At 36.7% G+C, this 14,313-nt stretch overlaps 1 protein-coding gene across 4 annotated transcripts; it reads right to left on the bottom strand.

The window, feature by feature from the left end:
* Nucleotides 1-546: 546 nt before the first annotated feature.
* On the bottom strand, nt 547-13,420 carry LOC117839576 (ABC transporter G family member 50). Of its 4 annotated transcripts, none has more exons than XM_072290817.1 (24): nt 12,868-13,420; nt 12,647-12,770; nt 11,662-11,750; nt 11,372-11,456; nt 9,690-9,849; nt 9,523-9,599; nt 9,247-9,300; nt 9,055-9,145; nt 8,675-8,976; nt 8,304-8,579; nt 7,889-8,202; nt 7,629-7,789; nt 7,431-7,534; nt 7,187-7,340; nt 6,996-7,103; nt 6,720-6,793; nt 6,300-6,632; nt 5,869-6,159; nt 4,833-4,916; nt 3,652-3,785; nt 3,300-3,527; nt 2,962-2,996; nt 2,629-2,883; nt 547-943 (listed from the first exon to the last, which is right to left on the bottom strand). In XM_072290817.1, the coding sequence occupies exons 1-24, from the start codon at nt 13,140-13,142 to the stop codon at nt 798-800; spliced, it is 3,954 nt and encodes a 1,317-aa protein (XP_072146918.1). In that variant the 5' UTR covers nt 13,143-13,420; the 3' UTR covers nt 547-797. The 4 variants fall into 4 exon arrangements, with proteins under 4 accessions (XP_072146918.1, XP_034575837.1, XP_034575839.1 ...); XM_034719946.2 differs by having other exon boundaries at nt 2,962-3,133; nt 12,868-13,417; XM_034719948.2 differs by lacking the exon at nt 11,662-11,750 and having other exon boundaries at nt 2,962-3,133; nt 12,868-13,009.
* Between the last annotated feature and the right edge of the window lie 893 nt (nt 13,421-14,313).

Here is a 14,313-nt window from a genome sequence, read left to right as displayed (position 1 = left end):
TAAGAACACCGCAGATGATGACATTAAAGCAACCACGACAAGAGAATAAGATTTTGGAGAAGCTGACCACAAATTCTTTAAGTAGAACTCCATAAGAATAAGTGATTGTATCCGCTCAAAAAAAGAATAAGTGATTGTCACTTTCTCGCAGCTTTACTTGATACCCTCTAGGACTATCTGATTCTTACTCTATATAAGAATCTAGTGCTATATATAGAACTGTCTAGCCTAATCCTCCTGAGAGCTCCTAATGGCCCCTTATAAGCCTTGGATGAGACCTTGCGTGTTGACTATTGGCTTCCAAACCCTTGTTTATGTAGTACTCTCCAAGACCCTCGTACATGCAAATAGGTGTCTTATTCCTAGTAGGATTCAACACTCAATTCCTAGCATAATTAGGAGTCCTAATAGTACACCCTTATTGAGTCCAAGTCCAAGTAGAATTTGAGTCACCATACAACATCCATCCTGATTCTAATCCAAAGTAAGTTATGTATCCAAATTGGTCTGCTTCAGCCATTAATTAGTAAAGAACAATGGATAAGATGGATAGAGTAATAATTTCTAAATATTTTATAGAATAACACAAGATGGAATCACTTTTGCACAAGTTCCTTTCTTGAACAAGAGGATTGAGCATATTTCATAGGCATACCATTTCATACATGGAATTTGTTTACCGCTTTTGGAAGTTCAACTTTTCAACTGAGAGAGTGTAAAGGATAATCACTACAATAGGGAATGCAGTGATAACTGTAGCTACTATGCTTAGCCTGTCTTGATGAAACCCGAAATAATCATTCAAGAAAACAGCAACAGTTTTGGTTTCTCCAAATACATTGACCTCCTTGCCTATGTTTCCGTACTGGGAGGTCAATTGGGCATTGAGTATCCAAGATGTAGGGCCAAGGTAATACAACCAGATCCACCACTTTGGCATTTGCTGAAATGAAAAATTAAAGTGGACATTAATGCTTTCCTCCATACAGAACATATATATAGAGAAACTCTTGGTTCATGAAATACTTTTCTCCTTTACAAAAAAATGAAATTAATTTTCCACTACATAATGTTTAGGATTAGTTGTTATCTTCATCTAAAATGAATAAGTGAGGTAAAAGTTTTTACAGGGGACATTATCTGTCTTTCATTGCTACTGTTCTGCCATTATGTTTGAATGCTGCAAAACATCATCACTCAAATATATCATACAATTATTCTATTTTTAGCGTATATTGGTTAATCTTCCAAGCTGCTAATGTTTCATAACTACTCTAGTGTCTAGTATGTTTTTTAGGTAGGTTAGAATTTACAAAGTTACTACAGCTAGAAAAAAATGGGTGCATAGAAAGAGGAATAGCATCTAAGTATCTAACTTTGTATACTCAATCAAAACAATAGTAAGATAAGAATATGATTAATTTTTTCAACACTTTGAGTATATCCTCGGAGTTATGGTTATAGAATGGTATCATACATTTCTTCTTGCAACATATATGATTTGAATTCAAACTTGATGTTTACATATCAATTATTGAAGAATTGGCAAAGTATTGCAGATTTCGTTATAAATGGAAAGCCACTATGCAATTCCATGTGTTGCTAATTCTTGTGATTAGGTTGCCAAATGTGTTCCATAGATTGGCAACATAAATATGATGCCAATAGGTTCATGCTAAAATCATTGTTATTCTATGGACAAAAATGCTCAAAAACAATTTTTTTGGACATCAACATGGTCTCTAAATTTAATTTTTGCCATTGTAAAAAACTATAAAACCCAATTATGATATATAATATTACGAACACATTTTTCTACACAAATCAATACATATGTTTTAATATAGTTCTTTTTTTCTAAAATCTAAGAGGTTTTAGTTTTGTCGTAAATCAAACTTCTCTAACTTTTTTTACCAAATTCATAGAAAAATACATCAACATCAACACCAAATTAGCTTCATTAAATCCACCATGAAATATGACCTGATATTGTATTTATTTGGTGTTGTAGATGCTATAAGTTTGACCTAGAGCAAAACTGAAACGTCTTACATTTGGAATGGAGGGAATATATTTTTTTTGAAAAGCGGGAATATATATTTTCTCTATGCAATGCAAGTTAGAAATAGTGTTCATATGATTAAACTAGTCCCCCTAGGATCAATTGTCAGAATCATGATAAATGCAAATTCCTAAGTGATATATCTTTGTAGTGTTGCCAATCTAACTTTCTATAAAAAAAGTCAAATTAACTTGCACTTCCGTGACCATGTGTAACACCTCATGTTCAAAATCTGCTTATGGTCCAGCTTCTCATGTGGAACAAGTATGCATACACATCGCACATCTCTTACACTTCGATCCCCCTTCGTGTAAAAGGATTAACCAAAAGTGCTATTTTTGCTGTGACAAGGATTATAAGCTAGCTTTCATCACCTATCTAAATTTCTAAGGTGGCACAAAATCACCACGAAAACAACACCATTGGGCCACATGAGCCAACGACACTACTACTAACAGGTTGCTAATGGGTCAGGGTATTAGTATTAAACCATGTCTCAAAATAACTATATTTTTTAATAAGCTACGTTATCACACTTGTAATACAAAGAGGAAGCCAAGACTTACATGTGCAGGTAAAATAAACCCTGAGAATAGTGTCTGCATTGTGTTGAAAAATGTTCCCAGTATTGTGGCAACTTGAACATTTGGGGTTACTGAAACAAGCAGCAATCCAACATATATATAAGAAAGAACTGAGCAAAAGATGGCGTAGAAGAACAGTAGGAGTTTGTATGCTGTCCAATAATAGCCAATTGTCGGGTAGGTGATGAATGTATAGAGTATTGCTTGGATGAAGACATAAGGGATCTCTATTGCAGCCTGTAGAAGGTGAAGAAATTTAGTTTATTTTTTAATGTAGATTTTTCTATGCCTACAAACATGTGATAAATATCTGACCTGTGCTAATGAGTACGCCCAGGAAGAGTACATCCCTGCAAATTTCTCACGATACATTACAATGCGCTCTGTTGTACTGAATGATATAATCGAATGTTCATTATAAACACCAAGTTGTATAACCCCCATATACATTGCACCAAGAACATTGAATAAATCCTGCTCATTGTTTCTTGGAGGGAGAAAGAAAAAGATAGCAGTTAGCCTATTGAATCTGTGGGATACCTCGGTACTGAATTATGTTCTAGTAATAATACTAAACATCTGTATGGTAAGAGAACTGTGAAGACTGAGGTCTTATGTGTAGAGCGAAAAACAGAAGTAGGGTGTGGACTTACAATATCTTTGCACGCCTCCAGAACAATGCTCCAAAGATCAAGGCTAGCATCACTGTCATCACCATACGATTCAAATTATACTGAGGGCTTCTCCAGTAAATTATGTTCTGTTTCCATAAACAAGCTTTAAATTGCCCCCATCCATTTTGCGGGAAGCGATAGGTGAAATACAGGCCGTCTGAATTTTGTAGTGGACTACTTAGTTGCTTAACAAGCTCTTGCCTGTCCCTGCAAAAAACAAGAAAAAGCTATAAATCTTTTTGTAAGTTCATTGGAGATGTTTTGTTGGCATAATTTTAATAGTATTCTGTATTGATCATTAAATGCGAAACAGAGTGACAATATGATGTACCTATGCAATGGTGATTCTTGGTAGGTACTTGCAAAGTCTATATTGAATTGAACCTCCATGGATGGCGATGTTATGTCCATCATCCAAGTAGCAGGATTTCTATTTCTCTCTACCTTTGGGACCCCGGAAATTTTCTGTTGATTCAAAGAAGCAGAACCTATTAGTTCCTTCGTGTACCAGGAACTGAGCCTCAGTTGGTTGTATGTTCGGATGTACAGTTTGCACACCCCTACCACACAGTTTAAGGCATCTTCATCTTAAATCCCTACCACACAGTTTAAGGCATCTTCATCTTAAATTTGGATGCATATTTTTGCAATAATATGATTTTACCAAATTCCTCATAATAACACGATGCATCATTATCTGGGTTGTTGCAGTAAGGACAGAACGCAGGCATATTTTTTTTGAAGTAAAAACAACACAGGCATATTTTTTATCACTACATCTTGATGCTAGACTGATTTATACGATTTACACATCAATTTTTACATGAAAATGCAAGGCTGAAAGTATGCTATACATCATCTTTTGTTGTGAGCTCTGACCCAAGTTACATAGTGGATACAAATGACATCAAAGGCAATGTTACTTGAGCATATATGATGAAAATTTTCCATTGGAATAATTTGCAATCCAAAGTTTGACATGTGCATCACTGAGCCCACCTCAGTCATTAAAAGTGGCAAATTCAAGACATTCGGAATGGCATGAGGAGATTTTATCCATTGGATTACCAATTATGTGAAAAGAAAAGCCACTGGAAACTGGTATTGTCTGGCTATCATATGCTCCGCCCTTTAATTGAACAAAGACAACTCCATAACCATTTAGGAAAATCATTTTGTATGCAATTTCCTACCATCAGTGTTCGTCTACACGGCCATTTAACCTGTTTACATACCATTTAAATGCTACATAGCGGCTAGTCGTGCCAGTTTAATCAACTATTTACCCTGTTTAATGACTGCTTAACCTATTTAAATGGACGTTTAGCCTGAATAAATAGCTAAATGATAGATGATCGACTGTTTAACATTTGGCGTGTAGGCTAACATTGCCTATCATTAATAATTGAATAATCATGCTAAAAATTTTAATACCATTTGAATTCAAAATAAAAGGATAAAAAACCATAGTGGATAGATACACCATTGGGGATCATTTCAAAGAACACTGACCTCAAAGTACTCAATCACTTTGCAAGATTGCTTTCCTATTGGCCCATTGTAGATTATTTTTCCTCCATTTTTCATTAAAATAAGCTGCACAAAAAGATTTACTGAATTCAAAGAAGGAAAATTTCTTGTAGCAGTCGCAGAAAAAAAATCTTTCTAGAAGTTCTGGAAAGAACTTTTTCTTTTTGGGTTACTAGAAAGTTGAAAGCAGAAACTAGAAATAGGCTATTGTGAGGCATTTCTCTTTACATGTATAGTGGTGCTTTACAAAACAAGGCAAGAAGACTAACAAGTTGGCCTACTTTTATAACATTTATTTATGTTGTACTTACAACAGGAGGAAACTGAAAAGTTAAACATCAAAGTATAACCAAATATATTTTTTATTGATCACTTTAGCTTGAATGATGCCTCTCTGCTCAGGCTTCATACAAAGCACTGCCTTAAGCGTTTTGAGTGCTTCTGCGAGCTGGTTTATGCAGTCAATTAAATATTCTCAGACTCAACTGCACGCTATATAATTTATTCTGCAGCCAAAAGCTGTCATTTTTTCAGAACATCTTTGACACATTCATAAAAATACTGTATTAAATAACTTTCACCGTGACAGATTGATCTTATGAAAAAGAAGTACATGAAGACAATCAACATAGTTTATTACTCAAGTTCATTTGAAATTTGGTAGTATGGATTGACGCAAGTGATAAGTTACGAGGATTTAAGGTTCATAATTATTTGTTTGCATATAATCAATGATGAGCCTAAGAAAATTATGATTTATACGACAGCATTATCGATAACTTTATATGATTAAATTATATAAGATTCCTCAATGACCTGCATATAACTTTGTATCATCAGATATTTCTGAAACAGGAAGGACCTGCATATGAATCTTTGCTTTGACAAAATGGACACCTAAAGTTCTTGATATTGTCTTCAAGTCTCATGGTTTCTTTTTCGTAAACTAATTGCTTTGTACTAGATTATTGATGTCAATTTATTAAAAAATTGCAATATATTGCAAATACTTAAATACCTCATCAAATGCCTCGAAAATGTCAGTGCTAGGCTGATGAATTGTACATACTACTGTCCTTCCTTTTTCAGATATATTTTTCACTGCACGTATAACAATTGCAGCTGATCTAGCATCTAGTCCTGTAGTTGGTTCATCCATTAGTATGATTGATGGGTTTGAAACAAGTTCAACTGCAACTGTTAGCCTTTTCCGCTGCTCCAAGGATAATCCATTCATTCCTGGCCTCCCGACTAAAGCATCTTTTATTTCATCTAACTCAACAGTTTTGAGGACTTCATCAACAAATTCCTGTGTGTTAACAAGAAAAATGAAGACAATGGTCAGTTGCTTATGTGACCTTTTTTTATCATTTTCCATTTGGTGCTTGGCATACCAATTGTTGATAATAAAATTTGAAAATGTCCTACGAACTTCCATATTGGACGTACAGATTTTGTTTTTTCGTCAACCTTCGAAGGCAGACGAAGCCAAGCTGAATAAGCTACAGACTCTTCAACTGTAAGCTGTGGAGAATGCATGTCAACTTGCTCACAATAACCCAAGATTCTGACAAATGTTTCTTGCACCTTGGTACGTCCACCTATTCTTATGTCTCCTTCAATATATCCTCCGGTTTTCCTTCCTGCCAGTACATCTAGTAGTGTTGTCTTCCCAGCTCCACTGACACCCATTAACGCAGTAAGAACACCAGGACGGAATACACCAGTGACACTGTTAAGTAGTTGAATTCTTCTTGCAGGGTAGCCTTGTTTTAGCATTTCCTGCAGCACGGGTACAATGCTTAGATACTTCAAACAAAAAGCAGGCAAGCGTTACATGAATAGTAAGAAAAAGCAGGGAATATTTACCTTTGGTGTGTCAACATAGTAGTTCAGGTTGCGGAATGTAAGTGCAAGTTGCATAGTAGGCATAACCATCTTTGCTGCAAAGAAGATGAAGATGTAGGAGATTACGTATTGGAATGGATTCTGGTTGAGACAAAACTCTAGTAGCATCATATTTTTGTTGAGAAATTTATGCAAATTTTATAGTAATATGGTACCTTACTAATATCAATGTAATATTTTAGTAGGCTCTCCACTGCTATGCTAATAAGGGGGCAGGAGGGTGGTTGATGGGATTACCTTCTTGGGTCATGTTTGCACGATCATTAGATTTTTTGTGGATATCAATCTCTTCTTCCTGTCCGTTAATGCAGCACTTTCTAGGAATGCTTCCATTATATTCAATAGCTGGAGCGGATAGAAGCATGCTCTGTTTCTTCAGTAAATAATATAATTTATGGTATCCTATGCACTATTAGTAGTGAACTTACGCTTTCTATAAGCTAACGCTAATCCAAAAGCAATGTAAAACAAAATGATGTATCCAAGCAACGCTCCAACTGATATCCAATAAAAATACCAATTGTAGTAGAGACCATGATTAGTCAAGATTTGATTCCCTATTGTTTTGGTCTGCATAGTTTCCTGAAAATAATGTACAGCTGCTGGTGAGAACGTTGAATGCTTGGTGGCAGCCAATTGGTCCCATTTATTTATTCCAGAAGAAACTTTTACCTTTTGCCATCTTGGTGCTAAGAATTCATTTATGGCCATGCTGATTTGTGCATAGGCCAATGGAGATATCCAAAATCCCCAGCTTAACCATCCTGGCATAGATGCTGGAATATACATATAACAGTAACATAGAAGATCAAAGTGTTAAGTGATATAGATGGTCTGTAAGTGCGCTTTCTATGATGATAGTTATCTTACATTTGGAAAGAACGAAGCCTCCAAACACTAGGAAGACTGCTAGGGAAATAAATTGGTAGAAGAAAGTCAAAATATGTGTTTGAGCATAAGAAGCGATAAATCGATACGATGATGATACTGATTGATGGAGAAGACAAAGTATCAGAAATTGGCAGAAGAACCTGGCAATGGTTTGAAAGAAAGACTTCTCTTGTTAGTCTGAGATTCAGAATTGGTCCTCATGATGCAAATTTGAGGATTTTTTTTCCATAATGATTTACCTGGAAGCTGTAGCTGTGTAACCAATACCATAATAAGTGATGCATATCCACACAATTGAGTCTAATAAGGAGATAGGGACCTTCAGGATCGATGCAGGTATTGCATAAGCCCATGAAGGATAGAAATAATATCTTTTTTGTTTGTAGAAACTTGGTAATCTAGCAACTTGCATGCTCATCTCTGGTAGGCCATTTAGCACAAGGAGTAACATGGAATAATACAATGCTCCCATGTAGTAATTTGCATGAGTTAAATCTGTTGTCATATGAGTCCGGAAGAATACAGACATGGTAATGACTGCAATAACTGAAAGCTGCATATAGGAGTAAACATTATATTGTATTCCTTTATTTAATATATACAAAATACTAGATATTGTATTTCCTACAAAATAAGATTTCTAACTAGAATAACCTGAACAGTTTTGAAGGCATAAACAAACATATTCCTTTTGATCAAGAGTGCTTCCCTTGCTCCACATGCTTTGAGCAGTTCCAGTTTTGGTAGTGAATATTTATTGAATGACAAAGATTCCTTGTCCAACTCGCTCTTGTGAGGTACAGTGGCCTCTTCTAATTTTCTCCGTTTCTGATATTTTTCAAACATGCTTGATAATTTATCAGAAGAAATGTATCTGTAAGATTCATCTGTACCAGACCAGTACTGCCTTTGGTCCTTTCTGGACAATACCTAATGATTCCCAAATTATGAAAAATAGATCTGTAAACTTGCGAAGTATGTGGTTTTGCCTTTTCAGATGCTTTTGTGAATTATAGTTAATTTACCTCTTGGAGAAAGTCAGCCATCCCTTTCCTCTCCGGGCATCTGAATCCACACTCTTCAAAAAAATTGTGAGCTTCATTTCGAGGGCCATGATAGATAATCTTTCCTTGTGCCATTAGGATCAGGTCATCAAATAGATCAAACACCTCGGGTGTTGGTTGAAGAAGTGAAATAAGCATGGTGCATTCGTTGATGTTGGCCAGTTGCTGAAAGCACTTAATTATCCGGAAAGTAGTTGAACTATCCAAACCATTGGATATTTCATCCATGAAAAATGCTTTTGATGGTCCAACAATCATCTCCGCTGGTGCATGCAGGTCAAAGAGTATTTAGCGATCATTACATGAATGCATATTTTCCAACCATATTTGCTCTAATATACCTGTCGTTAGTCTTTTCTTCTGCCCCCCTGATATTCCTCTTCTCATTGCATCCCCAACCATAGTGTCTGCACATATGTCTAGCCCCATGATCTACAAAAACAATCAGTATTTTGAGATTCACTGTACGCCTTCAATTTGCTTTCGAAGAGCACTGTGTTTAAAATAAACTTATAAGTTCCAGCAATATATACCTTCAAAATATAGTCTGTCTGTAGGCTTTTCTCTGTAGCTCCAGTTATTGTTGCCTACATAAGCCATTTTACTTTTTATGTTTTCAGAGATATTTAGTTTAGAGACATATCAAAACCAGGCCCTATTTTAATCATAATTAAATATGTAGGAACAAGAATTTCCACTTTTCAACTATATTGCACTACTCTAGTTTTCTTAACAAATATTACTGTGGTTTTGATAAAATAACAGATATAATAATGTTGGCAGTTTATCAAAGGAGACTGAAATGTTACCTTCATGTATAGATCTATGTCATGGTCGGGTATTATCCCGGCCACCTTCTCCCTTTTCTTCACTTCCTTGAGTATTTCTTTGGGCAAACAAAAACACAATATTATTACTACTTTGGAACTTAAATTACATTTTTGAATGATTATACTATTTGTGAAGAGTGGATTACCCGCTCTACTCCCAACACCTTGGCACCGGGCAGAGAAGTCTAAAGTTTCCCTTACTGTCATATCAGGTATGTGCAAATCATATTGGCTAATATAAGCAGCAGTTTTCTCTGGTACAAACTCATCAAGTCTATAACCATTGTAAGAAATATCCCCCGTGACCTGTAGAAGGTTTCCATCTTGCCATTTGAATTGACAATCATGAAATTTGTAGTGCTTGATCTTTGTTTTGTAAATATTAAAGATGGGTTTTGTGTAAAGGAGTGGTGTGAATACTTTATCAATAATGAAAAACAAACATGTCAAATATGCATATTTTTCTAGCATCAGCCATTGTAACACCCTTGCCTCTCTTCCATCTGCCCCCGACTCCAACCGGCCGAGTTCTTCGCGGAGCACCGCCGACACTTCGTCTTCTCCAACCCCGGCCAGCCGAGCCGCCCTCCCTCTCATCCCCGCGTCCGCATGCGCCTCGCAGCCGAGCCCCTCCATCGCGTGCGGACGGCCATGGCGAGCCGGCCAAGCCGCGGGCCAGCCCGTCCGCCCCTCCCTCGCGTGCAGGCGCAGGGAGCGCCGGCCATGGCGAGCCAGCCAAGCCGCAGGCCGCTCCGTCCGCTCCTCCCTTGGCGCCCTCCTCTCCCTCGTTCGGCTTGTTGCGCTTCGAATTCGTTACGAGGACAGCGGCCGCCTGCGGTGACGTCGCCCGTAGTTCTATGCGTCCCAAGACTCAGCGTCTAAGCGGCCTGCTGCCCGTGCGTTTCCTCTTTCTTGTCATCCTGTGAGTAGCTCATAGTCTAGAGACTAGTAGTTACACAAAGGTGCCGATTAGTTTGGCAATTACTCTTTTCCCGGGTCTCAAATCTTGATACTGATGGATTTATGCCTTGACATCGGGTACTTAGCCACTTACTGCTTAGTACATAAAGATTGAGAAGGTATAGTCCTTATAAATGCAGTTATATTAATTTTAAATTAAAGCTTCTGCTTACCCATAAGTAACATCGATTTCGAAACTACATGCGCAGCTATCATATCTGATTTTATTCTTTGAGTATTAGTTATAAATATGCAAATGGATATTTTTGGATTTAGTATGTTTGAAATATCTATATTGTAATTATGCAACTTTTACACTTAGTTTTTTTTGAGCGAAATACAGTAGGGGAAACCCCTACTGTGGTATTTATTATATAGATTGAAACAAAAAACAGAGGTTAAAAGAAAAAATAGAAAGAGATCCAAAATTGTCGTTAAATTGTAAAATTGTTGTTAAAGAGATCCAACATTTTATTCTTGTATACCAAATTTATAGGTAAATTTTAAAATGATTTATCAAATTATATATGGATCATATCGATTATACCGAATTGTACAATACATCACATACAAAATTTGATTATGGCCTAGTTCCTCATGTAAAACATTCCCGCTTAAGTATAGCATTACTCTTACACTTTGCTTCTTGCTTCATCTGAAAGGATTAACCCGAATATGCTATGTTTTGAGTGATATGGATTATAAGTTGGCCATTTATAAGATGGTATTGATCCCACCAACTAAAACCACGTATGGCCGGGCCATATAGGTCTGGTACAGCAAATGAAGCACTGAATATTTCACAAAACAATTTAACATAGAAACAGGACACATATTTCTTGTTGGAGAATTAAAAGCATTCTTTTACCTTGAGAGATTTATCGAGTTGCCCAGCAAGAGCTCGCAATAGTGTGCTTTTTCCACATCCTGGTGGTCCCAATAGAAGAGTCAATCTGCAAGCATATTGAAATAACTTACCCGAGAGAGAGAGAGAAAGAGAGAGAGATGAGAGAGAAATAACTTGAGACTACCAGCTTCATATCTATTCTGACAAGCATTTTGGATGTTAACCTTTCTGAGGTCAAGTCTGGTGTTACAACTGATATTTGTACTTTAAGTAATTTCCAAAAAAGGATGAAATTCTTGGTGTTGGCATACCTGCAGGGTTTGATGATTCCGCTCACATCTTCTAGAATGTTTATCTTTACTTTATTATTAGATTTCGACCCAAATAACCGGATGGGGCCCTATGAACCACGAGAAAGTTTAGTAAGCATAATTATTATCTTGTAAATTAGGGAATCCATTAGTCCACGTCAATGGGAATGGTTGCAAATACTTACTCTGTACAAATTAATTCAATGTTATACTTGCAACTTCGCTAACCTCAAACACTTAGACGATGATTCTTTTGCATAACCAGAGATTTCGGACATTAATGTAAAAGAAAACAAGTTGGTGGATTGACCTTGATTAGAGAACTTTATGATTAAAAGGGTGCTATAATTTTTGTGATAGTATTAAATTCTGCCACATGACTCCGAATTTCCTACCATCATCTCGAAAAGTATTATATACCACAAAGATATAAAACATAGAAGCATGATGTAAATTTAATATGAAAAGGTAAAGAAACATTCTTATGCAAATTCCACTATTTTATGTTTTGGTTCAAATAGAGACAGGATTGTTTCCCGCCTTCGGGTACTACATCCTCTAAATTTATGGATTAATTTGGTGTTTCAGAAGGAAGTTCATCCGTGCATTCAGCAATCAACACAGTGATATCCACTATAATCAAAAGTGAGGACTTTCAGTGGTGCTGATAAGGGTAGGATTTGCGTGCATTTATTCATAGGGGTAAATATGTGTGAAGGTATGTCAGCCTTGTCTCTGTACTGTAATTCAAAAAAAAAAAGAAACAGGGAAAAATATGAGGGCTTTGACATGTGCATATAGATCAAGTACTTATACATTTTTTTTGGAACGAGCTATTTGATCATTGTTTTTGCAAGATTAAATTGTTTGGCCAATATTACTTGATCTAATTGGTAAATCGAAGAGTTTTGCAAGAGGAGTCAATTATAGTATTCGACCCCGCATGAAATTCTCTGCACTGGTATCGAGTCAGTTTCTGTCTTACTGAGAAAACACCCTTGATGCTGTTCCATATAGTTGGCAGGTGATTCCCTCCGGAGTATCTGCTTTCTGCTTCCACACAAAGGTTTTCATACTTCACCTCTATTGTCGGCAGCTTCAGACCCACCCTATCAAAATGAATTACCATGCAAAAACCGTCATGTAGAGCACCATACTTGCTAATTATAACTTATAATTTCTGTGTTACCAACAAAGAAAACTTGCCTTTCAATTCTATCCTTTTGTCTCTGCAGGAACTGGAGGTTGTCATCCTCGACACACTTGACAAGATTGTCGAAAAATTCTCGCCTCTTTAGAGCTCCTAACTTGCTGCTGTCAAGCAACATGTCTTTACGTGCTTCTTCAGCATCTGCAGCTCCATTCGTGCTCTCTTCTGCTACCATTTCCAACTCGATATCGTTGTGCCCTTCTTCATTTGCAGCCGAAGATGAATTTGGATCCTGGGAGGATAGACATGTGTGCCTTCCATGAAACTCCATCTTAAGATCAGTCGCTCTTCTCTGCGTATTCGAGAAAAGATGATGGACTGCTGAAGCTGATCGCTTCTCACCCTTTTATATCGCCATAGCCAGAGGTGTGCCATGAAAAGACACGCGGAGAGGCGGCTTGGAGAGCTGCGCGTGGTGGACGTCGGGGCATGGAGCTGCCGCAGTTGTATCTTTTTCTCATGGAGGTCATGCGCTTGGATCAGCCTCATGTTTGGAATTGGATAGCTCCCGTTGCATGCGGCATGCTTGGTGCAGTTAACCTTGCATATTGGTGGCGTGATCGAGATTTCATGAAAAATACACGCTTGCACGCGTATTTGGGAGAGATTAAAGGCTGCATATGATGGCTTCGTTTGGGTTGAGAGGTTACTAGCCGAATATCTCGAGCAGATACCTATTTTCCAATAAAACTATCGTATTTTGGAGGTTGGTGCAAAAATAGTGTTTCGGTATTTTTTCACTTTCACTTTACCTTTTTTTAATAGAGAAATTTTAGAATGATTGGAAAAAAAATAAGATCCATCCATACTGAGAAATCTAACAGTGGAACATTTTAGAATGGTTGAATTTAACTTCCCATATTCAAGTTCTGTGATGGCTCCTTTTGCCTGGAATCCAGATCAGGTGGGTAGGACAGACCATTATTTGGCAAGATGCCCAAGAGCTTCGCAGGAGTTTTGTTTCGCTTTATTTAGGTCATGTTAATCAAGCTCAATGGTGTAGCACACTGCCGAGAATAATTCGTTTCATTAACTGATCAGTTTTACAGATCACTCTCTAGATTGAAGGATCTTTCAAATACAATTACTTCTTCCACTAAAATTACATGGTGTACTTTATTTGGAAAAGTTAAATTCAAATATTTTTAGAATTAGTAAAATTACAAGTATATTAGTGCATAAAAGTCGGAAATATATAATTACCTTCTATTTCAAAATGTTCCTTTGTTTCCACCGTCTGATATGAAAAAAGAATTAAAAAAATTAAAGTTAATGACTAATTTTGGTACTTCGTCCCACCAATTCGGTACTTCTTAGTATAAGGTACTTCTTTTGTTTTCACCGTTAGATCTCTTGGGATGGACGGCTCTCATTTTTTCCAACCATTCTAAAATTTCTCTTCAAACTGTACTGGTTTAGCAATAAATGTTTATTTTGTGAGA

Source organism: Setaria viridis, chromosome 9 (genome assembly GCF_005286985.2).
Source record: "Setaria viridis chromosome 9, Setaria_viridis_v4.0, whole genome shotgun sequence".
Lineage (NCBI taxonomy): Eukaryota > Viridiplantae > Streptophyta > Magnoliopsida > Poales > Poaceae > Setaria > Setaria viridis.
Note: the sequence above shows the minus strand (reverse complement) of the source record. Positions and strands in the feature narration are given on the sequence as shown.